This window comes from Crocodylus siamensis, chromosome 3, assembly GCF_052110815.1.
Source record: "Crocodylus siamensis isolate JL-2025a chromosome 3, ASM5211081v1, whole genome shotgun sequence".
NCBI classification, from domain to species: Eukaryota; Metazoa; Chordata; order Crocodylia; family Crocodylidae; genus Crocodylus; species Crocodylus siamensis.
In genome coordinates, this window is record NC_143397.1 from 220,737,859 (window position 1) to 220,765,096 (window position 27,238).

General features: G+C 45.0%; 1 protein-coding gene across 1 annotated transcript in view; it reads right to left on the reverse strand.

Moving 5' to 3' along the window:
• NIPAL2 (NIPA like domain containing 2) overlaps positions 1 to 26,209 on the reverse strand; it is a 70,737-nt gene extending 44,528 nt beyond the window's left edge. Inside the window, exons 1-2 of the mRNA XM_090037359.1 lie at positions 25,963 to 26,209; positions 2,178 to 2,246 (exon numbers count right to left, since the gene is read on the reverse strand). Of these exons, the coding sequence (XP_089893485.1) occupies positions 2,178 to 2,246; positions 25,963 to 26,118 (225 nt within the window). The 5' untranslated portion in view covers positions 26,119 to 26,209. The remainder of the gene's footprint in view (positions 1 to 2,177; positions 2,247 to 25,962) is intronic.
• Positions 26,210 to 27,238: the final 1,029 nt, after the last annotated feature.

The following is a 27,238-nucleotide window of genomic DNA, read 5'->3' on the forward strand; positions in this document are numbered from 1 at the left end:
CCAGACTGCATCTTGAGACTGAAGAGAGTTTTTATCTCCTGACACAGTTTTATCACATTGTTTTATCTCCTGACAGTAGATTGTTGCCTACAAAAGTTTATTATGCCTCTCTGAGCCAGTTAGTGCCACCCTGCCCTACTTTCCACATGTTTTATCATGTAACTTCAGTCACCCATAGATCATATGTATCCTCCTCTATTTTAATTACTCATGCTCTGAGCATAAGTATTCTGTAGATATAGCAGTTTGAAAGATATGTCAAATCCAGCCAAAATACTGCCTTTCCTGACTGCTTTTTTATTTGGAGTGGGGAGAAGGAAGAGGATGAGGTACTTCATGGGAAGGAGAGTGAAGAGATACATCGGAACTATTTATCTCCAATTAATATTAATAGGAAAATACACATTGGGATTTAAGGAAGTCAGTTGTTAAACCTACCACCTTTCAGGAAGACAGTCTCTCAGATGCTAACAGTGGCTAATTGGTTGCACAGTTCGCGAACCTCAGCCTTGTCCTTTTAAAGAGCTGTCAGGAACGTGGCCCTGACATCGGCACCATCTTCCGAAAATCAAGGCCAGTCAATAGCTTCATCAGATGTCCATTTTATAAAAACACTGTTTTGTCACTAAAGAAAATGCCATTTGTAAAAGACAGTAGAAGTTTCAGCTGCAATTGTTAATTACTGGGTAATGGAGGGGCATTCCATTTTTCTAAATCTCTTGTAGGTTTGAAAATAGGAAGACACTTCAAGTTGAATCAAGCCTAGACAGTTAATGTTTGAAAGGTAGTGATTATCTGCTTGCAGGTATTCTTGGTATACTGCCTTTTGAAACATTCAAAAATCCTTTTGACTCCCCTAGTAGCAAGACAGAAGGTACTGACCCAGAACTGACTCTCTTCACTACAGGCTTGATGAAACACTCACTGCAGCCAATGCAAGTTCTCCCATTGCACTTCTCACCCTCAGAAGAGATCCCAATCTTCAAAGAGCATTGGCAGTGTCATAGACTGCCAGAGGCAAGAAATGTACAACAGATCTGTGGGCAGAACAGAGGACTTGTCTCTGGGACAGTCAATCTAGAAACATTCATAAGCATTTCCTATTTAAGAAAATAGGAGCGAAATGGTGAAGAAGTTCCCTGATTTTAATAAAAAGGTGAATTCATGAACTTTATACTCCACAGACTTTCGTGTAGGACAGCATAAAACAGATTGTATTCAAAGACCAGTTTGCAGTCTCATTCTTTCTGGGAAAAAAACAGCCAAGTAGGTGGGGATGTAAAAGTATGAAATACAATGGCACCAGAATTATTTTTCTAGAACTTTTTAAAAATCATCTACAGTGCAAGGACCGATTCTACCCATAAAGACACCTGGTTAGGATTACTAAAAAACAGTTCAAAGGGACATTTTCAAGATAAAAATGTTTCCCTGTTTAACTATTAGCAGAAGTTGAGAGGTCAGGACCTCAGTTTGTTTTTCATCATTTATGCTATTTACTCTATTATTCCAATTGCACAAAGACACAGGTTGGTCAATGTTCCTTTAGGCATCAGTCTTGCAAACGTAGGTATGCATGCAGGTTTACTTACATGGCTAAAGAAAGGGCAGGGTTTTGGTCTTACTTTAGGAAGTATACACACTTAAAGGTTTCAGAGGTACTAGGTTGTAGCCATATTGGTCTACAGGCAAAAGGAATCAGACCTCTGTGTAGAGGTAATATCTTTTATTAGACCAAATAGATATTTGCAAATAAAAATCTTTATTTGCAAGCTTTCAGGCACACTCACCCTTCTTCATGCATAGAAGAATGCAAAGATTGTAAAATTTCTCTTAGGTGGAAATGAAAATTCATATTTGAAGGTTTTTCAGCTTGGTGATCACAAACACCATTAGGATCAGGAATAGGTTCAAAGGGCCTTGCCTTTTCTTATGACAGATTGGAAGAAAAAGAAATCCTATAAGTTAATTTTGTTGTAATGTTGGGTCACAGTATAGAAAAGGTTTAGAATCATTGCAGCATTAAAGTTATTAGGCTGAGGTACTTCAAGGTAGGAGACTATGTAAAAAAAAAATAGAAAAAAATAAACAAAGCCTTATACTTGGAGCCTGAAATTTAGAAGTTAAACATTTGCTAAAAGGTAAATGTATCCAAATACTTACAGGGCATCTCTTACCTGTATATTCAAAGAGATACTAATCAAGAAGTTGCCAGTGACTGCCAACAAAACTCCTAAGAGCTGAGTCTGAAAAATTAAAATGAAAAAAATAAAATGAAAAAATGTTTCTATAGAAGAATGACAGAATAGTAGGCATTATTGTAACAGTATAAAAAAATGAACTTTTCTGCTAATGAATTCATGCCTCATTAAATAAATCAGTGAAGAATAACTTTGCATGAATAATTACAAAACTAATGAAGATGGTGCATTATGCCTGAGGCTTTAGAAGTAAACAACCAGAAAGTAAAATTGTATTTGCTTTCCTAATTTATTTTGCCATACTTCCCTAGAATATCTTGCAAGGTCTCCAGGAAAACTTGGTAGGTTTCAAGTTAATATCCTGTGTTATTCTCAAAAGACCAAGGAGTTAAACCTACAGAATGATAAAGCTTCTTTATTCAGAGAACCTTCTTAGCCTACTGATCTGCTGTTCCCTCCATTTCCTTTCTGCAATCCCAGGGTCAATGTACTAATTTACACGTGACAGTCTTAAAGGTATCCACACATTTTCCCCCTTAAATGAAACCTATCCCTATGTAACATTGGAGGTTTAGTGCAATCCATTGTTAAAGCACATTTCAACCAAGTCTCTAGTTTCTGTGTTGGCTTTTTAGCTCTAAGTGATCTTCTCAGTTTCTCTACATTCTCAGTCTTTATTGTTTCAGTTCTTGTTTGGTTTTCTTGTTCAGAGGTCTCTATTTCTGAGTAATTTTCAATCTTTTCTGTCGTTTCTTGATGCTTTGTTGTTAGCTCTGTTTCCTTTGGTGACTCTCATGATGCTGCTTCTTTTCTCACCTTTACAAGCTGCAAGTGTCATCTGTTTCTTCTTAATACCTGTCCTTCCATTGTGACTACTTCATAGGATTTGGAAGCTACTTGACGAGAAACTAGTGCTTTTTGTTTCCACATTTGTCCAGCTGAAATAAGCACCATATCTTTGCTGTGCAGTTGTGGTAACAATCTGGAACCACTCTCATAGTATCATTTTTGTTTGAGTTCATAAAATTTATTTAATGTTTTCATGTTTTGCTTTTCATTCTGATGAGCATGATCCACAAGATTTGGCAGTCTGATTTTGAGTTTCCTGTTCAATAGCATTTCTGCTGGGGACAATCCAAGTTTCATGGGTGTTACCCTGTAATTTAAGAGTGACAGGTAAACATTGGTGTGTGAATCTGTAGGTTTTATCAACAATTTCTTCACTATTTCTACTCCATTTTCCACCCAACCATTGGATTGCAGGTAATTAGGGCTTGAAGTGTTGTGACAGAATCCATATGTGCTTGCAAACTCTTTAAAAGCAAGACAGTTGACTTGAGGTCCGTTGTCTGCTCCCACAATTTGTGGAATCCCATGTCTAGAAAAAAATCAGTTTGATGTGAGTTATGACATGGTTTGCTGTTGTGCTTTTCACCAATGCAATTTCAGACTCTGAGAATAATAATCCAGCTCTAGTTAGGATGTCTTGTTTTCAATGGCATTAACAAATGTTACCTTAAGTAGGGAGATAAAAAAACAAATCACTGTTTGGGGAAACAGTGATTAAGGGGCTATTTCAGCAAGCTTAAAGGCTATTCAGCTTTGTAGAATTACCACGTGGGTTCACCTTCTTTAAACAGTTATCATAATATGGTTTTTACTAGCCAAGACCAAACTGTGTTATAGTACCAACGTATAACACTGTTTTTGTCTTTAGCTAAACTTGGTTTGGAAGGTGTGTTATCTATCACATTGCAATCTAGTGTGGATGAAGAGTACAGGTTCTAACACATAGTATGGTTGTTGATTTTAAAGTTGGTCAGCCCCAACCAGGGTAGCAAATGGTAGAGTATATACATTGTTTTGTCTGCTGTGGACAAAAATGCATTAGTCAGCATGCGTTAGCTAAAGTGCTAAGAATGCACTTTTAAATAATACTGCATGAGAGAATGCCTGAATGAATAAAGTCAAAGAATGGTGTTGTTGCAGGGTCATAACATTCTTTGATTCAATTTATCAAGACAAAAACAAATTATCATAAAAATCCCCCATGGTCCCCACACTTTGGTAACAGGAAAGGAAAGGCAGGAAAGAATAAGGGGTTGGCTGTGCCTTTTATAAATCAGAATGCACCTTCCCTTCAGTAGGCATTTCTTAGTGCACTAGGGCTATCATAAAGGATAGAACCTTATGGGCACGTCCAGATGAGCATGCACGTGTGTGGCAGCAGCTCAAACCTGTGGAAGACGCACGTCCAGGAACAAAAATACATTCCCCGCACTGGATATTTGCAGCGCAGGGGCAAAATTAGACCCCTGGATATGCAGGGGTCAAAAAAAAAAATGCACCGCAGAACAGCAGGACAAGGCATGGTCCCAGACTGTGCCTGGAAGCAACCTGGGAGTCAGTTATCCAGGAGAGACACTCTGGTTTCTGGCCAGAGCATCTGTGTGGTGCTCCTGCTGCCCTCAGCACTGTAAAAGGTAATTTAGGGATGTGGGGTGGGGGGGATTTATGGGTATAGGTGGGAATGGGTGGGTGTAAGGAGTGGCAGCAGGATGTCGGGGGGGGTGTTGGGAGTGAATGGAGATTTCAAGGGCTATGGGGAGTGGCAGGGGGATGTCTCAGTGGGTGGGTACATGGAGGGGCTTGAGCAGAGGCTGCCACACACCTGCACCCCACCTGGCCCCTGTGATGCCAGCGGCAGCAGGCAGCATGGCTGTGGTTCTTCTACAGACACAGTGGGCAGTGATGCTGAGCTGTGAGACCCATACAGCTCTATACATGCTGAACAGACCCAACCCAGTCCGCTAGTGCGCAGCCTTGGATGGGCTGGGCTGTATCCATTTAGCATGTATGGAACCCAGGTCACACAGCGCCACGTTGCTGCCCACTGTACCTGCAGCAAAGCCACAGCCCTGCTTGGCTGTTGCCACTGGTGCTGCGGCTGCCGGGAGGGGGGGCAGGCATGTGGCAGCTCCAGAGCCATTCCCAGGAGTGTGCAGGCCCAGTGGAGGGGTTGGGGGTGGCGAGCGGCCAGAGCATGGAGCCAGCGCCTCACTGCAGGACCCAATCTGGCCCAGCCCAGCGTGGCTCTCTAGCCTGGCTTTGTACCAAAGCAGAACGCACAGCTCTGGGAGGTGAAGCCCCTGAGCAAACACATGCTAGCTGTGCAGCCTGGGCTGGATTGGATTGGCAGGGTGTGTTTTCCATGAGGCTCAGGCCCGATCCAGCCCAATCTGTGCGCCTCCTTCCCACAGGCACCATGGGGCAAGCACCACTTCCACTGGAGGCAGGACCCAGTGCAGCATGTAGGGACAGTGTACTGAGCCAAGCTGGGCTCTGCTGGCACTGGGGAAGCTCATGCTGCCAGGCTGGACCAGTTCCATGGTGGCAGAACCTGGTGCAGCGTACAGGGACTGTGTGTTATGCCGAAACGGGTTCTGCCGCTTTGGAGCTGCCCCAGTGTGACAGGTGGTCCCTGCAAGTGGCACTGGCCCCCAAGTGACACCTGCAAGTGGCACCAGTCCCCAGTGAGCGGCACAGGCAGCACCAGATCTGCGTTGCTCAGGGCCGAGCCATGCCATGGAGGGGCTGGCAGCAGTGGGATCTGAGCACACCACTCCCACTGCTGCTGTAGGGGTAAGTTGTAGGCCCTGCTGGGGGGCTGTGGCCCCTCAGGGTGCCTGGGACCCTGGGGGGGGTGGTCCTCCAAGGTGGTTGGGTCCCTGCAGGGTGGGGCAGTCCAGGTGATGTGTGGGCCAGGAGACACACCCCTCCTGAGCAGCCCTCCTACAAAGTCCCCCCATACCCACAGTACGCCTATAATCAGCCCACACCTAGCCACACACCAACATGCATCTCCCCACATCCCCCCACACAACCACGAGCCTTCCTCCACACCCCTTCCCACCTCCCCTCCTGCAAACCCCACATCCCCCCATCACGCACCCATCATGTGAGAAGAAAACCAAAATCACACATTAACACATATTGATATTTAGACTGTATTGTATAATTATGATAGAGTCACTGGTAGGCTTCCAAATTGCTTTAACATTGTAAATATATCAATAAAGCATCGCCCAACTGATTGATCTCTCTCTCTCTCTCTCTCTGCAAATAACTATGATGTCATTGGGATAACAGAGACCTGGTGGGACTCCACCCATGACTGGACCATGGGTATAGATGGCTACACCCTGTACAGGAGGCATCGAGCGGATAAAAGGGGCGGGTGCAAAGCTCTCTATGTCAAGGAAAGCTACTCATCCCTGCAAGCCAACATTGGCACCCACGGTGGATGACTTGAGACCCTCTGGGTTAAAATCCGTGGGGAACACGGCACAGGGGATACTATGGTAGGGGACTACTACAGACCCCCTACCCAGAGTCAAGACCTAGACCAGGAGTTCACCAGGGAATTGGCTGAGGCCACATGGTCCCAGTGTATGGTTGTCATGGGAGACTTTAACTACCCAAACATCTCATGGAAGGAGCACTTGGCCAAATCCGAGCGGTTGCAAAGCTTTCTTTCATGTGTGGATGACGTCTATCTGACTCAGGAAGTCTACGGGCTGACAAGAGGTAAAGCACTGCTCAACCTTGTACTGGCAACCGGGGATGACCTAATCAGTGACCTAACAATTGAAGGGAAGCTGGGTGACAGTCATCATGAACTGACAGCCTTCACCATCTGCCATAAAGCTGGCAAGTCAGTCAGTAATACAGAAGTCCTCAACTTCGGGAAAGCTGACTTTTGACAAGATAAGGAGACAAGGCCTAAAAGGCCACAACCTAATGGAGAGGGGAGGTTCAGGACGAATAGCTGCTCCTCAAGGAAGCAATCCTGGATGCGCAAGCAAAGTCCATCCTGTCTCGGAGGAAAGGCAGCAAAAGGGCACAGCAGCCCCCTTGGCTCTCCAGGGAACTGGCAGACCTCCTGCATCTTAAAAGGAAGACCTACAAAGGACGGAGGACTGGAACCACCACAAAGGAGGAACACTCTGCTCTGGTCTGGACTTGCAGAGAGCAAATCAGCAAAGCCAAGGCTGTAATGGAACTCCAGCTAGCTACAAATATCAAGGAAAATAAGAAGTCCTATTTTAGATATGTGGGGAGCTAAAGGAAAAGCAAGGGCAACATTGGATGGGGCAACTGACAACTGATGCCCAGGAAAAAGTGAACTTGCTAAATGGGTACTTTGCATCAGTTTTTCACCAGTTCCATTGGACAGCCCTGCCCACTATGGGTTAGGGAGGCCCGGGTGAGGGAGATTCCTTACCATCCATCGAAGCTGACCTCGTGAAGGAACATCTTGACAGGCTGGATACCTTCAAGTCAGCCAGCCCTAATGGGTTACACCCAAGGGTACTCAGGGAGCTGGCAAGCATCATAGTTCAGCCCCTGGCACGAATCTTTGAGAGCTCTTGGCGCTCTGGTGAAGTGCCTCATGATTGGAAGAGGGCCAATGTCATGTCTATCTTCAAGAAAGGGAGGAAAAAAGACCTGGCAAACTACAGGCCCATCAGCCTGACTTCTATCCTGGGGAAGGTCTTGGAAAAGATTATCAAGGAGGTCATCCTTAACAGACTGGCTGAAGGTAATATCCTGAGGGATACCAGCATGGGTTTGTTGCAGGTAGGGCTTGCTTGACCAATCTCATTTCCTTTTATGACCAGGTGACTTATCACCTGGACAAGGGGGAAGAGATCGACGTTGTATACCTCGACTTTAAAAAAGCCTTCGATCTGGTATCCCACGATCACCTCTTGGCTAAACTGGCTAACTGCAGCCTTGATATCACCACAATCCACTGGCTGGGGAACTGGCTCCGCAGTATGACCCAGAGGGTGGTAGTTGATGGGAGCCAATCGTCTTGGTGCCCTGTGACCAGTGGGGTCCCACAAGGCTCTGTCCTAGGGCCTATACTGTTTAACATCTTCATCAATGATGTGGACATTGGTGTCAGTAGTGGACTGGCCAAGTTCAGTGATGACACCAAACTCTGGGGTAATGCATCCACACCTGAGGACAGGAGGGTGATCCAGGCAGATCTGGACAGACTCATGAAATGGGTGGATGAGAACCTGATGGTGTTCAACACCGAAAAATCTAAGGTTCTCCACCTTGGGAGGAAAAACCTGCAGAATGCTTATAGGCTCGGTAGTGCTGTGCTGGTTAGCACTACAGATGAAAGGGACCTGGGGGTCATGGTTGACCACAAGATAAACATGAGCCTTCAGTGTGATGCTGCAGGTAGTAAAGCAAGCAAAACGCTGGCTTGCATCCATAGATGCTCCTCAAGCAGATCCCAGGACATCATTCTCTTGCTGTACTCGGCCTTGGTGAGGCCGCAGCTGGAGTACTGTGTCCAGTTTTGGGCTCCACAATTCAAAAGGGATGTGGAGAAGCTTGAGAGGGTGCAGGGGAGAGCCACATGATCACAGGTCAGGAAAACAGACCTTATGATAAGAGGCTGAGAGCAATGGGGCTATTCAGCCTGGAAAAGTGCAGGCTCAGGGGTGATCTGGTGGCCACCTATAAATTTATCAGGGGTGACCACCAGGATCTGGGGGAACATCTGTTCACCAGAGCACCCCAAGGGGTGAAAAAGTCGAACAGTCACAAACTCCTCCGTGACCGATTCAGGCTGGGCATAAGAAAGAACTCCTTCACTGGGGGAATGCTTCTTGTACTTCTAATTTAGAGTTAACTGTGAAGTATAGCGGAACTCAAGAGTTATTATCAAAAAACACATTTTTGAAAGTAGCAGCCATGTGGAATGAGAGAAGATTATCATTTAAAGCTCACTGTGCTCAGTGCTTTATAGATGTACAAAGAAAACACAGCTCTTGTTCCAAGTATTTTATAGCACAATTCAGATACATACAGAGTTCAGGTCCATACAAAGCACTGGGGGATAGTAAAAATAAGTAGAAGGGCAGATATCCTGTCAAGGTTATCTGTGCTGAAATATTTCAGGAAAGTTTACATTTGGTCAATGGGGTATAAAAATGAGGGGAAAGTCAGATAGAATATGAGGAGCTGGTCTGGATAGGGATGATCCTGATACAGGCAGGTGGTTGGACTAGGTGACCTCCAGGGTTAGGGACAGAAGTTACATATAAGCCAGTTCAAGGGCATTTATACACATACCTTTTCATCCTCAACCCGCTGGAGATCCAGCAGCTCAGAGCAGACTCAGTTAATCAAGTCTGCTCCACAAATGAGCTTATGTGAACTGTGCTGCATTGCATGCAGTTGTATACGCAGCACAATATGCGTTAACATGCATAAAATGGTGGTGGTGCACTTTTGAACTAAAACACTTTCAAGGTTTTTTAGTTCAAAAGCACACTACTGCCATTTTCTGTGTGCTGATGTGCATTTTGCCACTTACACAACTGCATGCCATGCAGCGTATGTACAAATGTTCCAAGTGATCAGAAACTGCTTTAAATCTGTAACAGAATAGAAGTTCAGTGTGCACAAACCAGTTTCAAAATGGCTATAACTGGTTTTAGATAAACCTGGTTAAATGTAAACTTAACTGATTAAGTCAAACCAGTTTATGAAACTTCTGTCCCAGACTCCTTCCTGGTTCAAGTTAAATCAGAGTCCCCCAGCATCCAAGCATTTTGCAGCCCTGGGCTGGGATGGGCTGGGCTGTCTGTTCCAGAAAGCAGTACTGGCCCCACCACAGCTCCCTAGCTGCAGCAGTGAGGGCAGACTCACTGGCCTCCCCCCAGACAAACCCCAGCTGGGATTTGGGGCCAGGGAGGGGGTTAAGCTTCTCTTCCCCAGAGTACAGAGATGCCCTCCCCTGCTAAACTTACTGCTGGCTGTGACTGTGGACTACAAATCCCAGAGGTACCTGGAAGCAGAAGGAAGAAGTGATGAGGAACCCTGAAGAGTTTTGCTGCTGTGAGTCTGGACTGCAAATCCTATAGACCTCGGACGCAACAGAAAGAGGAAACGTACACACAGCCCACGCCAGCTATGTGCCAGAGAGCCACACTCTAGCACCGCCTTGGTTTCTGGCTTGACCCACTGCAGGCATGGCTGCATTTCCTGAATCAATAGTGAATGTCTGTTCATTTGCTTATTGGTTCAATCTTTGCAGCTTAGACCAACTTGCCAAGACTGAATCAACTCAGCCTTGGGCATTTTGACTGTCTGTACTTAGACCAGAGGTCTCTTCCAGCCCTATTTTTCTATGATTCTAAGGAAGAGGGAATTCCAAATATGATCTTATCTTTCCTCAGGAAAAAAGAAATCATGTACTTAACTCATTAGCTAACTCAAGGTTTTTACACAAGTTAAATGACTGAGTTAGAAACTAGTAAGATCTTTAATTCAGTCTACCTATTTACATGAAAGCTACAAACTATCTTGTCTTCGCTAGAATTTTATCTCAAATTGCTAATGACTTAACACAACCTTTCCCTAGAGAACACAAAGTCTATACAGCTAGAAAAGAAGCAGACAGGAAGAGGAGCATATTGAGGAGTGTAGGAATCTTGGGAAGATACAAGGAGGCTGGAAAAGCTAACCCCTTGCTGTGCTTTATATCATTTTCATCGGCTCTTATTATGCTACATTCATCATTTTCCAATTACCTTGTGGAATACCTAAAACTAATGAACTAAGAGGGAATATACAGGTTTTAAAACATGTTCAAGAAACTTCTGTTGTGCTTGCCAATGCAGTATACAATTAAACCCATTTGAGTTAATGCCAAAGTGAATGAAAAACAGCAGATTTTATTTTATTTCATTTTATTTTTGCTTTTCAAAGGCCAGTAAGACCAACACTCCCAGCTCTTATCTTTCAATTCCTCAGCTTCAGAATTCAGATGGCAAAAATTAGAAGATGACTGGGGAAGAGACAAGGCTTTTATTGTCGTATCTTTTACTGTGCAGTAGAGAGAGCTGTTGGACAAGGCATTAGGTGCCTTTCCTGAGGTCACAGAGGAAACTGTGGGCAAAGTAATGGAATTTTTTCAGCTTTCCTCAAGTAGCAGCCTATGTTTTATGTGACTGACATTGCATAATCAAGAGAGTACCATTTCAAGTTTCCAGTGTTGTCCATTAGCTTGCAAATGAAAAGCTTTCCAGTGGCCATATAGCAGAAGCTCAATCTTAATTGTTCATGGAGTGGATTACAGTTTAACAGAAGAGATTTTCTCAGATCATCTCCTCTTCTATTCACCATCAAACAGCATCCGTATGATAACTCCATAAATTGCATAGCATCATGGAAAAACAACAAGAGGAAATTCTTTAAACTGTCCTTAATTTAGCAAGCATTTTGTTATTACTGAGGAAAAATGAGTCTCCCCTTCTCTTAGTTCTATTTCTTTGAAAAAAATATGGATAAAACATATCATTATGTGACCAGCTGTCTTTTGGCGACTAAAAAGGGTTCTGTGGATCAATTTGGAAACCTGTGCTTCCATGTCACTGTCTGAACAATATTACTACGTAAGTAATATTCTTGAGTTGGAATAGCTCATGGATGAAACCACATGCTGGAATGTGGTTGAAAAGTCATGGAGACCAGAGATGTGCATTCATCCTTTTAATTTTGATATACTGTATTTACTCAAATCTAAAGCAACCCTGAATTTAAGATGACCCCTGCTAATAATTAAATTCTATATATGGAAGCTTTATAAATTTGTTCTAATTTTCCAGGTGTAGACTCTAATTATGAGAGGTTTGTCTTGAATTTGTCCCCCTCCCACTGCTACAGCAGGGAAAATAATGGGGGGTAAGTAAGGTGGCCCTCTGCCCTCTACTCCCCCCCAACTTTTCCCCCTACAGCCTCTTTTGCCACCTTATTGTCAGACCCTGCTTAGGCTCTGTTCCCTCCTTGTGCCAGGCCCCAAAAGAGTCAACAGTGTTTCAAGCCATAGTGACCCAGTAGCCCAGCACTGCTCACCATGTGTGTGTACTCCAGATATCTACTACAAAGGATCCATGTGCTAATTAGCCCCCCACTCATGACTGGAAACTGGTGTTCTTGTCAGAAGTCCTGGGACCCTCCAACATTTATATGCAGATGAGACACAGAGCTGCCTGGTCCAGCTCCACCCCATGAAGGGTGGGGTGACACTCAACAGGCTGAGAGAGGGGGCAACAGAGCTTCTCACCTACATGGACATTTGGAGATGTTTGCCAGACATTTAAGACTGGTAGAGAAACAAGAATCAGTGGAAATGGCAGGGGGCTGGGGAGGGGGAGTGCTGTTCAGCTGTAGGAGCAAAAGGGAAGTTGAAAAGTATTCAATACAGTGATTCAGCATGAGTTGAAAGAGTCAGCACTGAGGGGAACCGATCATAATGGGTACTATACCTTACTGTACCTTATACCAATGGGACTGCATTAATCTAGCCTTATGGCAGTTTCCCATCAGTATGCAGTTTCCCATTATGGGCCATGTGTTTTACAGGCATACTCTGGGTAGGCTGTGTTCAATCAGCTTCATAGTTGGTTTCTAGTATTGTGCACATGCTGCTTCTGACAGCAGTTTAATGATAGACAATGTATGTAATGAGGTGGTTTTCCTGTATGCAAATATAAGACAAAGGGCTTGCTCCCCCCAATCAGCATGGGGAAAAAATGTCATATTTTATTTGAGTAAATATAGTAAGCGTGCTTGGAATATGAGCATGGATTTCAAAGTCAGCCTCAGTCAGCATCCATGTGTAGCCCTGATGTTGATATATGTGGCAGGCTGGCTGGTGGCAGCCCAGCTTGATGGCTTGAGCTGGATGACTCAGGGCAATTGGTGGGGGCATTTCCCTTCCCCATCAATCAAAAGAAGGCAGGAAGAAGGCAAGGCGGCTTGCCCTGCCCTGCCCTGACCCAGGGGTGAGGTGAAGAAGAGAGTCTGAGGGGGAACTAACCCTTCAGGCTTTCCCATTGGTCAATTTCCAATCTGGGGGTGGAGGCTCCAGAAGGGATAAAAAGCCCATGTGCCCATGACATGGACAGCTTCAATGAGGGACAATGAAGAGGGCTGCAGAAGAGCTGGTGGAGCTGACCAGTGGGGCAGAGCAGTTGCCCTGGAAGCACCCAGAAGATGCCTTTGCCGAGTGGGAGGCAGTAAGCGGGTGCATCCTAGCCCTGCCGTAGAGGGGGCTGTGATGTCAGTGCACAGATCAGTGCACGGAGGGTCCAGGAGTGGATGGGACTTTGGCATCTGCACAAGGCAGCGTGGGCCCCCAACTCTGCATGAGGCAGGAGCCCTCAGTGCATGGATTGGTGCATAGGGCTGGGAAGGGTCCGGGGTAGATGGGACCTCGGTGGCTGCACGAGGCAGTGTGCATCCCCAACCCTGAACAAGTCAGGAGCCCTTGGTGCACAGATTGGTGCCCAGGGCTGCGGAGCTGAAGGGATCACCATGGCTGCACAAGGCAGTGCAGGTCACCAACCCTGCGTGAGTCAAGAGCCCTCAGTGCACAGGGCTGTGGAGCTGAAAGGATTGCTGCAGCTGCATGAGGCAGCGCAGGTCCCCATCCTATATGAGGCAGATGCCCCTTTAGTGCACAGGGCATAGAGAGCTGATTGGATGCCACAACTGCAAGAGGCAACGTGGGTCCCCAATCCTGCATCAGGCAGGAGCCCTCAGTACACAGGCCGGTGCACAGGGCTGGAGAGGGTCTGGGAGCAGATGGGATCTTGGTGGCTGCACAAGTCAGTGCAGGTCCCCAACCCTGGAGGCAGGAACCCTCGGTGCACGGGTTGGTGCACAGGGCTGAGAGAGGGCTGACAGGCCCAGTAGCTGTACAAGATAGCTCGGGTCCTCCTGTATCAAGAGGCAATGGACAGGTCGACCACCCTGGTGAGGGAAGACACCCTGTATCCATCTCATGACTGAGATGAGCCTAGCCCACCAAAAGCTGCTGGGAGTCATGAGTTATCCAGGAAGGGGATTTCCGCAGAGGAAGAGGGGCCCTCCCCCATTCAGGTGATCAAATGAAAGCCCAAGGAGGGGTAGGGAATGATTCCCCTTAGGGAGTAGAGAGGAACCTAGGGCCCCTGTTTGTTAAGGGTGGTTTCCATGGCTATGGGGTCCTAGTCATGGCCTAGGGGAGGGTGATGGCATTCCCTTAAGGTAGCGGGTTCTTTCCCTTGGTACCATTTCTTCTTGGGGGCACAGCTGCTGTGCCATTGTGTTCTGGTTCCTCATGTTGTTGAGATTTTTATTGTAAACTTATATCGTTAATGTTGCATTATGAGATGATTGTAAGCTGCTCTATTTAGTCTGCTAGTAGGGTCTGTTAGCACAACCCTGACTCTGTATCTGAATTCATTGTATTGGTTACCATTATACATTGGTATCCCTTTTGATATAATATCACCGTGCATGTTCCGCTATTGTCCCATCCCTGCCAGATTTTCCTTTGTTGATTTGCTCTCTAACCTGTTTTAACACTGAGTGTTCCTGCGCCTGCTGCCTGCAAGGCCCTGTTGAGGGCAGGGCTGCATACTAACTGGAAGGCCAAAGAGGATCAAGACCTGTGCCCAAGTTCAGGGTTGACAAGACTTATTGTCTTTGTAAACTTATATTTGTAAATAGCATATAAATTTGATATAATATTGTATATAATTAAATCTGTAAATAGGTAATTAGGTAAATAGGTAGGTAAGTAGGTAAATAGGTAAGACACTAGGTGCCCCTAGTCTCTGCTCTGCTCTGTACGCAAAGGAGGTGAACCATCCTGCAGCCAGGCAGTCATGCTTCTGCAGCATACACGCACCTGCTGACATCCCTTCAATTGAAAAGGGGGTACCAGTGGCATACCACCCAGGTTACATACATGTAATCTCATTAGAAGTTATATTACTTACCAAAAAAAAGGGAGTATATCTTCCTACTCAGCTCACTGAACCTGCAGATAACATTTAAATATCTCTCTAGAAAAAGTAGCCAGAGTCTAAACCTGAAATCTGCTGATAATCTTCCAGAATTGCAAGCTTATTCCTGCACTCTATTTTAGTTAGATGTGAGCAAAGAAAATAGCATTTTTCACAAGAAGTACCACAGACTTCATATCCATTGGAAAAATAATCAAGCTGATCTCAGCAAACACTCTCTTGAGCTAGATTCTGCTCTCTCAAAAACACGTCTAAACTCCTGAGAACACACATTCCTCTAACTTGTTTCAATAGCTGCAAACATATGGTTGAGAAATACTGACAGGATCCTGATGAGATGAAAGCAGCATTGTTGCTTGACTGAGTCTTCCACAGACACTACAGACTTTACTGTCTGTCATCCTGAGAGGATAAATGAATCATTGCTTCATGATAACAGACTCCAAATGATAATGTTCATGGTGGCTTAGCCATTGAAGAGATATAGCTTCTCAGGGAAAGAGAAAGAAACATAAAGCAAAGATAAATATCAACAGTTGATAATATGAGAACCAATGACAACAAGAGTAAAGAGAAGCAAAAATGTATGGCAAGGAAGCACTGAAAGAGAACATTAGTTACCTTCAGTGAGCAAACGCTTTAGCAGTGTCAAAGCTTGTCTACACACAAACTAAAGTCAAGGGAACTACATTGTTTTTAATTCATACCTTCAGTCACGTCAGTGAAATTATTTGTACGCACACAAACGACCTAGTCTGATTTAGCTTTTACAGTAATTCCTCTGGGAGGGGAATTGCCTGCTGTAGAAATATAGTTGAAATACAGACTGAAACAACATAATACATATATGCTGTTACAATACCAAACATTTATGTAGTTACATCATGTTAACTATTTTTTGAGTACCAAGTATCTTGGGCTCCAGTTTATGTCAAACTGATCAAGTTCAAGACGCTAGTGATTTAGCACAAGCTAGGGCTTGTCTCCACAAGGTGATACACTTCAAAGTGAGATTTTTATAATGCAATGGCTTCCTGTAAACAGGCACACAGCCATCTATAAATGAATAAGTAGTTTTTACTTCACTTTACTTCCACACAGGAGGGGATTTCTCTTGAGGGATGCACTACTAAGCATTATAGGTGGGTACCTGCAGTTCCTTTGCACAGCTGATGGGCTCTAAGCATTGTGGGATTTGTCCTACAAGACCTGATGAAATATCTAGCAGAAGCTAGACAGACCTCATTGCATTCCACAACTTGGGATGAAGCTATGAAAATCCTATGATGCCTCTCTCTCACCATCCTGTGATCCTTCTCTTTGAATATAGCGGGACTCTTTTTTGAATTCCTAAGCAATCATTATAGACAAAACAGGTCTCCACACCATGATGCTGGCAGTCAGATAGACATAGTAGATTGTTCAAAAGTAGCACTGGTTACTGCACATTTAGATAGTACCTGGGGGGTTCAGTCAGAAATGTTGGGGAGGAAAATGGAAAAGAAATGTAAGGGCTGTGGCTCCTAAGCTGGTCATTACAAAGCATTCTCACTATCAACACCATTTTGAGTATGCAAAAGGAAGTTGTAACCCACTGGCAGAGCTGTCCCTAGGGTATGGTGAATCAGGGAGACCGCCCTGGGCCCCGCACTTTGGGGTGCCCTGCGGAGCCAAACGGAGCAGCCACACCCTCCTGGAGCTGGTGGCTCAGCCCCGTACCACAGAAAAAACATGGAGGCCCTCCTCCCAGCCCTCCCCACCCTTGCAGGGGTACTACAGCCCCACGCAGTGTTAAGGGCACCCCCCACCCCAGGCTTATTTGACCTGGGTCCCACACCCTGCAGGGCTGGCTCTGCCCACAAAGATGAAAGACAGGATTTAGAAGGGGCTTTAGCTCACATATGCCCAAGAAGACAGAGTCCAACAGGAATAACTGAGAGTTTATATCACAGCCTGTAACAGCAAGAACTTATAAGGAAAGCAAATGTTATAGTGCCTATCAGCAGGGAACCTGGCTTTCCATGATAAAAAAAAATCACAAATTCTCCGATAAAAAATTGCAAATTCTCTGATAGACATCCCAAAATCTGTGGTTAAAATTAAATGCCCCTCATAGCCGCACTGGTGTCCCTCACTCCCCTCCCACAGACCACAGACCTGCTTGTGCTCCTTGCCCCCCACCGACAGCCCCTGCCCCCCAGTCCTGCCAAAGGGGGGCCCCAAGCTGCCAGGGCAATGGAGCCAGGGACCCAGGCCTACAGCCCTCTGCCCCCAGTGGAAGGCAGTGGCTGCTACGGCAGGAGCATGAGTCAGCTCCTCCCCTGCTGCTTGCCTGCTGCAGGCTCGAGTGGGGCCGGCTCCCAGTGCCAGCATGCAGTCCAGGGGGATGGGGGGGAACTGCGCCCCGTGATCTGTGGGGGGGTGGGGACAGGGTGAGTGTGCACTGCTCCTGTGCACACAGAGGAAGTGTGGCCATGGGAGCACAGAGCTTGCAGAGGCAGGCAGGTTTCATGCATGGCCCTGCTGTGCCCTGTCATGCCAGTCACATACGCTGCACTCCAGAGAAGCTGGGGGAGGGCAGCAGGGCAGGGAGCACAGTGTTTGCAATCCAGGGTTTGCAGCTGGCTGAGCACTCTGGCCAGGAGGGGGAGGGTTTGCAGTGTCTCCACTCCTGGCTAGAGTCCCTGGCCAGCTGCAACGACCCCCTCCCCCCGCCTCCTGGCCAGAGAGTGCCCAAGATGGCTGGCAGCTGAGGAAGTGGGGATGCTGCAAACCTCCCTTGCTCCTGGCTGGAGTGCCAAGATGGCTGGGGGCTGAGGAAATGGGGAGGTTTGCAGCCAGCCAGACAGTCCAGCCAGGAGGGGGCTTGCAGCCTGCCCATTCCCAGCCAGAGTGCTCAGCTGGTTGCAAACCCCTATCACTCCCGGCCAGCTGCAAACGTCCCTGCTCCCTCAGCCCCCAGCCAGCTTGGGCGCTCCCTCAGCCCCCAGCCAGCTTGGGCACTCCCCAGCTGGTTACTCCTGCCAGGAGGCGGGGTTTGCAGCTGGCTGGGGGTGGCGGGGGTTTGCAGCCGGCCAAGTACTCTGGCTGGGAGCATGGAGGCTGCAAACTCCCTCCCAGTCGAAGTGCCTGGCCAGCTGCAAACCTCCCCATGCCCTCAGCCCCTGGCCAGCTTCCCCCACCAGCCCTGACCCCAAGCCCCACTTACCTCTAGCAAGAAAAGTAAGCCTGAAGCAGCCTTCAGTAAATATGAGTGTTGGGCCCTGCCCTTCCCCCTCTCCCTTCCCCTTTGGGCAGGGTTGAGGGTTTCCCCGCCCCTTTTGCAAACAGCTCTTGTAGGCTGGAACTCTGTCAGCCTGCAGAGCTCTTTGAAAAAGGGGGAAATCCACGGGTTTCTCTTCTACAAGGGAAAATCCCATTTTTAATCAGAGAAAACACAGAAATCTGTGGTCCCTGCTTATCAGTCTCTTCTGCAACACTGCTGATCGCCTGAGGGTTCTCAGGGAGAGAATGCTGGCTGCCAATGAGTACAGGTAGCCAAGTCTGTTTGTAGAGGGTCTCACTCAGATTCTTATTTCTTGAAGGGGGTCCTGCCTGGGTGATACACCTCTATGCAAGGAGTCTTAAGTCATGCAGTCTTTGATATCCCCTTGTCCTTTAGTCATGTCCAAGCTGAAGCATAGTTTGATGCTGGCTTTCAATTCCCAAATCCTATTCAAAGTTTTGTAACATGGACAGGTAACTGGAGGTCCATCTTACCTTTTCTCTCTTGTAAGCCACATCCATATCCTTGGTTTTAGGAGACTGCATGATTTTCCAAGCTATGACCACACTAGGCCACTGTCTTAGCAATTCCCTCCTTTTCTGGGACATCATAAACTGTACTATACTTGATTCTTTTCTCATGCATGGACTTCAAAGCTTCCTGTTCCCTTGCCTCTCCCCAAAGAGAAGTAGATACAGGACTTCATCAGAGATCCATGTGGAAGGATGACAATCAGGCATAGCACAGGGATAGAATAACATGCTAGGTTTGTTTTGTTGAGTATAATAAGTCCTGGAACAAGCAAGTGTGAAGAGGTACAAACTGCCTGCATATAACATTTCAAATGGGAGATGCTGTCTGGTCACCATGCACCCAGAGTGGTAGGGGGTACACAGGCAAAAAATGACTGGATAGGACAAGGTTTCAAGCAGCGTGGGAAGGCAGCTAGAAAACCATCAGAATAGTCTGGAGCACAGACACAACTATACCCTGTTCCATGGTGAAATTACTCTCAATTCTGCAAAATTAAAAACTCCAGAGCAATTCAGCAGACACACTGTTATGACATACTGAATTATGTGGATATAGATCTTTTTATCTTTTAACCCCACTGGCACCAGTGTAAATCCCCCATGTAGATGCGCCCTTACTTAAAAAGTACTACTTCATACAATTAAAAAAAAATAGAAGTCCTCCCCTTCCAATTCAAGACCAAGGCATTGAAGCTAGATTTGACATCATAAATTGTACTGGGCTTGATTCGTTTCTCACAGTTTGCCTCAACTAGAGCTTTTGGTTATGTTGCAACATATTAATTGATTGCAAATGCTAATGTAGACATGTCATAAACATTTGTTCCTGAACACAAATGTTATTTCTGGTGGTGGCTGATCCATCCAGTGAACCATGACAAACATGACAAGTGTTTGTGAAGAATCTATATTAGCATTTATCATCACAATAATTAATGTGTTAATTGACAACCAATTATAGTATGTTGCAAAAAAACTAAAGCCCTTAGGCTAGACAATATAAATATAAACTAGTAGCTAAGTCTATTAAAGAAAATGGAGGTTTGGTGGTATAACACCAGTTTATGTAGCACACATTTCTTTTATTAGATACTGAATATTTACTTTTGAAAGTACACTCCTATACAGACAACTCTCCCACAGTTCTTTACAGCACAGCTCCAGTTCTGGCTTTCAATTACACACCAACTGGCTGTGTTTAGAAACTTACATTCCAAAGTCCAAATTAGTCACATGGAAAGAAAATATATACACCCAATTGTTCATATTAACAAACGTTATTCTTTTGAGGGAATCTGTGGTGCCATTGTAAACATGAACATATAACAGTTGGTTTATTAATGTCACCCAAAATCGAACAATTACAAATTTTTACAATGTAACTACATTTATTGGGTTAGCCAAAGTTCTGTCACATCCCCCAAAACCAATGCACTCATTCTATCCCTTCCTTCTATTTCTGAAAGCTAAGAGTGTGGGGTCTGATCTAATTTATTTTGCAGTAAGTGAGTTTTTCTATTGCCTTTAATGAGCGTTAGATTCCATTATGGATGGTGAGACATCCAAATCCTTTTGGAAATCAGAGTTTTGTACCATGGTAGTGGTGAAGTGATGTTGTAGCCTTGATGGTCCAAAAAAAAATGCCAGAAGCAAGGATGTTTGTGGCTAATATCCTTTATTGGACCAAGTCCATGGTTGGGATAGACTTAGACAAACTTTTAAATGCAGTGCATTCTTCTTCAGGTCTGGATTTTGTTCCATACAGTTTAAGTAATTTATTTTTGCATTGTACTTGAACATTGCTTTTCTTTTACAAGTTTATTTGGCTTTGTCTTCTCATGGCCCCAACAGAGAACAAGTTTTAAAATGTTAACAACTGGCTAGGAATTCAAATGTAACAGCCATCTTCTTCTTTTGCTAGCATAACTACAAAGCCTCAGCAGTTGCATTAGATGTTCAGAAATCAAATGTGTCAATCTTTCAAAGTTCTTACGTCAGTTTTAACGAAAACGGGTTCACCGTGACAGAAGAACTATAAAAGAATGCTTTATGACAAGACACCCAGAGTTCAATGTTAGTTTATCAAAAATAAAATTGAGAAGTGACTTGTTTGTAGTATACAAACCTTAATAGGAAGAAATTATCAACATTCTCTACTAGCTTGTTTAAACAGCCCACAAGTTTTAAGCAGTATGCTAGGTTTTGTGGATCCCATCCTTACCTGTCTAACTCAGCATTGTCAACCTCCCAGGTTATAGGAGGCCTAGGAATCAGATGTCCAAGGTGCTTTTTTGGGTTTAGCCCTCAGGTCTAGCATAGCCAGGCAAAAGCATGATAAAAATCAAAAAGGTGCAGACCAAGGCTCAGTCTACACACTCAGAATTTGGCCAGCATACCTGTGTTGCTCAGAGATGATTTTGTAACCACACGTAAGCAATGAAACCTACGATCGGGGAAAATCATCCTTTGTACTGAATATGAAATGACAGCACAGAAGTCACAGCATAAGGAAATGGGGCTTTAAACCACCTTCATTCCCTCCTGATCCTATCATAGCTGCTCCAAGATAACTGCTCATTTGTACGCTCGAATGAAAGCTAATAAGGCTGTGCAAGGCTTTGAACCATGCTTCGGATCTGGAGAAGCTTCAGCTATTTCGGCATCCAAAGCAGCATGTCCAGATCAAAGCGCTGGCTTCGTTAGGCTTTCCAGAGTGGTTCGGAGCCGCTTCAGAGATCTAGCCATAGGGTATAATGGGGAATCAATGAAATATCTATAACTTTGTTGTTTTCTGTCAGATTTGGATAATCCTTGCAGGGATGGTAGCCTCTGCTAACAGCATGAAGCCTGCCAGGTTTCAAGAGGGTCGGTGCAGGGGCTCAAGGGGAACTGCACCCCAAATTTGTGAAAGCAAAACTCATGTCACATCTATGTGTTACACCACAGGGGGGTGAAAACTGCAGGGGTGATAGCCCCTGGTGAGGCCACAAAGCCTGCCAAGTTTCAAGGAGATAGGTGCAGGGGTTTGGGGGGAACTGTACCTCAAGCTGCTGACATGCAAAACTCATGACATAGATGACCCTGTGTGTGTTAAGGCACAGGGGGCTGAACACTGAAAGGGTGGTGGCCCCTGCTGAGGCCACAAAGCCTGCCAGCTGTCAAGGAAATAGGTACAGGGGGCTTCTGGGGCCCTGCACCTCGATGCTGACAGACAAAACTCATGCCATGGGTGCTTGTGCAACTGAATGTGTCTGTCTTGGGGCAGTTGATTATTTCCTCTCCTTAGTCTGTGGTTTTGTAAGTGCTAACCCTTGCTCATTAACTCATTATGTAGTAGCTAGGTACTGTGTATTTAGCTGGTTCTTGAGTGAATCATGATTAACTAGTAACTGGTAACACAGTAGCTTAGCAGCCAGGCCTGCAGTAGTCACCCCATGCCACGTCCCTGTGCCCCAAGACAGACACAGTAGCGCAAGCACCCATGTCACGACTTTTGCTTGTCAGCAGCCAGAGGTGCAGGGCTCCAGAACCCAGAAGCCCTGCACCAGTCTCCATGACAGCTGGCAGGCTTTGTGGCCACAGCAGGGGCTACCATCCCTGCAGCTTTCACCCTGCTGCACCTTAACACACACAGTGTCACCCATGTCATGAGTTTTGCTTGTCCACAGCTTGAGGTGCAGTTTCCCCCAAACCCCTGCACTTATTTCCTTGAAACTTGGCAGGCTTCATGGCCTCAGCAGGGGCCACCGCCTCTGCAGTTTTCAGCCTGCTGCACCTTAACACACACAGGGTCATCTATGTCACAAGTTTTGCCGGTAAGCAGCATGAGGTGCAGTTCCCCCCAAACCCCTACATCTATCACCTTGAAACTTGGTAGGGACTACCACACCTGCAGTTTTGACCCCATTGTGGCTTAACACATAGACATGACATGAGTTTTGGTTTCAAGAATTTGGGGTGCAGTCCCCCCCAAACCCCTGCACCAATCTTCTTGAAACTTGGCAGACTTCATGCTGTCAGTAGAGGCTACCATTCCGGCAAGGATTATCCAAATAAGACAAAAAACAATAAAGTTATAGATATTTCATTGATTCCCCATTATACCCTATGGCCAGATCTCCAAGGCAGCTCCGAAGTTTAGGAGCCACTTTAGCCAGATCTGGAGCTCTGGATCAGATCACTGACATCCGAAGTGGCTGGATCCAGTGCTGGATCGAATACCTGCCTACTCGCATAGGCCTAAAAGCTAACCCAGGGGAGCTTATTCCTCAGTGAAAGCTAATCTACTACAGGTTAGCTTTCATCTACTATGGGAAAGAGCATGCAAAAGTGATGTGTGCTAAAACCTCTCCCACCTTTATCTTACAGTAACTTGTTTGTGTGCCAGTCTCTTAGACTTAAACCATTCTAGCACCCAACCCTGTAAGCAACAGAACAACTCAAAATTTCTACAGCACTGCATATGGCCTTCCTGCTCATATAATCACTGTCATCTCCACTGTCATCATGCCCTTTATACTGGGGCAAGCCATGGGGTCCTTAGGAAGCATCCTCTGGATTCATCTACATTGCCTGCACGGTGGGGGGCAGTATTTCTTCAGAGACTGGAGTTTTGTAGACTCTATAAAATGGGTTGAATTGTGGACTATTATTGCCACTACAGGTCTTTTATGTAGGCCTGAAAGGGAAAGGAGTAGGGCAAAAAAAACACACTCCTCATCTCATTTCCTTAATGTTTATTTTGACAATATTTCTATAAACATGTTTATTACCAAATCAAAGGCTACAACAAAGTAACCCATCTTTCTTTCTTTAATGTGGGTACTGCAGCCTGTGCAATTTCAGTATATTTTCTATACTGAACTTAAGTATTTCCAAGTGTGGAGGGGCCATTGGCATTCTGCAAGGCCAAAGTCATACAGCATGTTCGAGTGGACACACGCTGTGTTCTCTCATGGATATCTACCTTTACTCTCAAGGAAGTTTAAGCAGATTATATGGTTATTTCTTGAATATATAAATCACATATTCTATGCTTCTTAGTCTTTTAAAGTCGAATGAAAAATGGTAGTGCATGGGACAATTCTTTAAAAAGTAGCCACAGTACCTCCGTGGGGTTCAAAAAAGGAACAATTCTGCATTTTCAAGTTATTTTCATAAAAAACAATCTGCTCTGAAAAACAGTGTATGTAACTATACACTTAGACCCTTCAGAAATCTACCCTTATATCTCTGGCAGAGTTTAAAAGATCAACATGGCTCCTAGTCCTGCTTTTGCATGAAGTAGGCAACATAGGCTCTCCAGCTTATTTTAATTATATGGCAAATAAAAACCACATCCCTTATTTAGTTCAGAACAATGATCATAAGAAAAAAAAAACTGTGCATGTAAGGTATCCACATCAGTATTAACCAAGCGAAGAGTGCAAATTTACTTCAAATCACATCTATAAAAGCAAATGTTAAGTAATATTCACTTTTCAGCTTCCTGCAGAGGTGCTCCCAAGGTGTTTTTACATTCCACCCTACTTCACTCAACCCAATCCTGCTGCAGACTTCTTGAGACTCTCCATGGGTGCAAGAGTCTATCCTCATGAAGCCCAGTAGCCCCAAATATGTGGTGCAGAAAATGGGAATATTCTATTAGGTCCATAGAATGAACTCTATGTTTGTATACTGGAAATGCCCAGACTAACCTTTACAATTGTTAATTTGAGCTAGCTAACTGGAAATCAGACAAAGGGCAGCAAAAGGGTGAAGCATCCAATTGGGAATCTTTAGCCTGAAAGTTCTCATTAATAGCAGAGGGTTTTGTCTGATTAACGATTGAAGGATACCATTCCTTTCTGACTCTCTTATCTTACTGTCTAGTTTAGAACAGGAATTTTTTTGTTTTCTAAAGAAACAAATGATGAGAATTACCGAGGCTATATTATGGTTAGGGAATGCATGGCAAAGGACGCATAAAAAATTAAAGAGAATCAACTCTATGTGCAAAGTCAGTGCTGCCAGACAATCCTTTGTCCCAGATAGAAACATTTAATTGCAGTGCTTCGGCTCTCATTCCAAAGTAAAGCAGTTACCTTGCATGTGCTGGACAAGAAGTCAGGCAGTGACACATTGCAAGCCCTGTGCCTCTCAAAGTTGTAGCTACCAGGCAGCTGCTCTATAGTATTCAGACAGTTCATTGCTCTGTCACTCTTAGACATCATGGTTTAAGCACCCCTGGCTCTCATTTGTCCAATATAGTGGTAAATGTAGCAGCCTGACCTTACACCAGAAACAGCCAGGACTGGAGAGATTTTGCTGACTTGCAAACAGAAGTCGGATGATTTCATACCCTCTCCTTGGTCTGGGAGCAGGAGACTGCCTGTGTCTGACACATGCTGCTACACTAATTGGTGCCTGAATAACTCGGCAAGAGGAGAATGCAGAGTCAGGGGAATTAGAAAGTTACTAGAAGCCCCGAGGGAACCATGGCACACTTTCTTCAGAACGGGAAGCAGCTATTTACAAGTTAGATATCAGGATTATACAGCACTTTACATTACAAAAAGGCAGCTCAGTTCTTACCCAGTTGGGAGTAATGTAAGTTTATTTACCTCCACTGCTTTACAGTATGTGAACTGACAGACAAGGAGGAGGCCAAATCAATCTCTAAATTAGCTTTATTGTTAGCAGATGCTACTACCTGTCAGCTCTGAAGAGCTAGGCCCTCTCCACTTTGTGCCGTCTTCAGTACTAAGCATGTAATCAGCACTTAAGACAATAACTAAACAGCCACACCATAAACTATACCAGGACAATGCTTTTTCTCCCATTATAGGAGTAAGAGTCTATTTCATGCACTTTTCAGTATTGTATGTTTTCAGGGAAGAAATCCATGCTTAATTGAGCATTTTGAGACTACAGGTTGACTCATTAACTAATTAAGAGCAGGTGAAAACAGTAAGAGTGGGTCAGTAAAGAGGTTCAGGGAAAGAAGCTCCTCAAGGAACTGTAACATCTTCCTTTTCCTCAGCTTCTACCTTTGACACTTATCTATGGCCCCCGGAACCAGACAGTCACTCATTTACCTTGTTTGTATTGTACCAAAACTTGGAGAGGGACCCATTTCCAATGTGGTGCTCCTCAGAGGTGGAGTTCCAAGACAGCAGGCCTAACGAGCTCAGGAAGCGCATGTCTCCAGTCATCAGTTGTACCCCCGTTGCTCCTGCTGCACACAGTGCCATGAGCACTTGCCAGGGGGTTGCGTGGCTGTCCAGGTGTGCAGAGACTTTACAGTCACTTCCTGGTTTGGGAAGATCTGGCAGTAAAACATTCTTCTTGCATGACACACTGCTGCACTGCCTGGGCTCTGAACAGGTGTGTGCTCTCAAGGGAGGAAGAAAGCTACTTCTAGGGAACTTAGGGGCATTAAAAGGGTCTGCATGGCTTTTGACTTTTTTAACCTTTTTATAGATATTTGTATAAACATGACAAAGCCACATGCCATAATTTTTCAGCTGGCTTTACTGACTCTGGCTCAGCATTCACACTTTGCCTCTCTGATTCTCTGTGTGCTCCACCCCTATTCTATACTAGCAGTGTGAGAGCTTAACTCTTTCTGAGACAAGTGAACACTAACTCTTATACTGGCTAAATTATTCGTACCTAATTGACTATTCAGTGACATGAGCTTTTTAACAATGACTGTTATTCCTGAGTTACTAGCACCAATTCTATGTTTCTGTGAGCATATTCCTTGGTTGTAAGTAGTTACCAAATAATTTATGTGAACAGATTTCAGGTAATGGGGCTGTTTCCAAGCTGTTATTTCATCTATTTGCTGTTGGTGAGGTGTGATTAGTCACTTCAGCTGCCTTATATTATTTCTTCTCTTCGACTGGAAAGTGAAACTTGCTCTTCATTCCTTCTTCTCCTACAACCCGTTCCCCCTCCCCCCCTCCGAAAAGCAAGTACCCTCAGTTGCACATGAATATGTTTGTTCAGTTTCTTAGGGGATGGCTTAGTACATGGGAGTAAGCTGTTATGTACATGAGGTGGATCCAGAATCTAAACAACTAGTTTTGGATGTGAAAACTTGTCACTTTTTAACGTTAACATCTGAAATCCCTCTGGACAAGTATTTCACTGTAGAGGAGAATAAAGCAGAAAAAAGCATATTATAGAGGAATGAAGTATTAAGGTTAAATACAAATATTCAAAAAGCCTGGCCTGAATTGATTCAGTCTTTGCAGGTTAGTCTAACCTGCGTAGATTGAAACAATTTGCAAGTGAATAGACATTCACTTGATTCTGGAAATGCAGACACATGCCTGCAGTGGCTAGGCTAGAAGCAGGGGGGCCCCT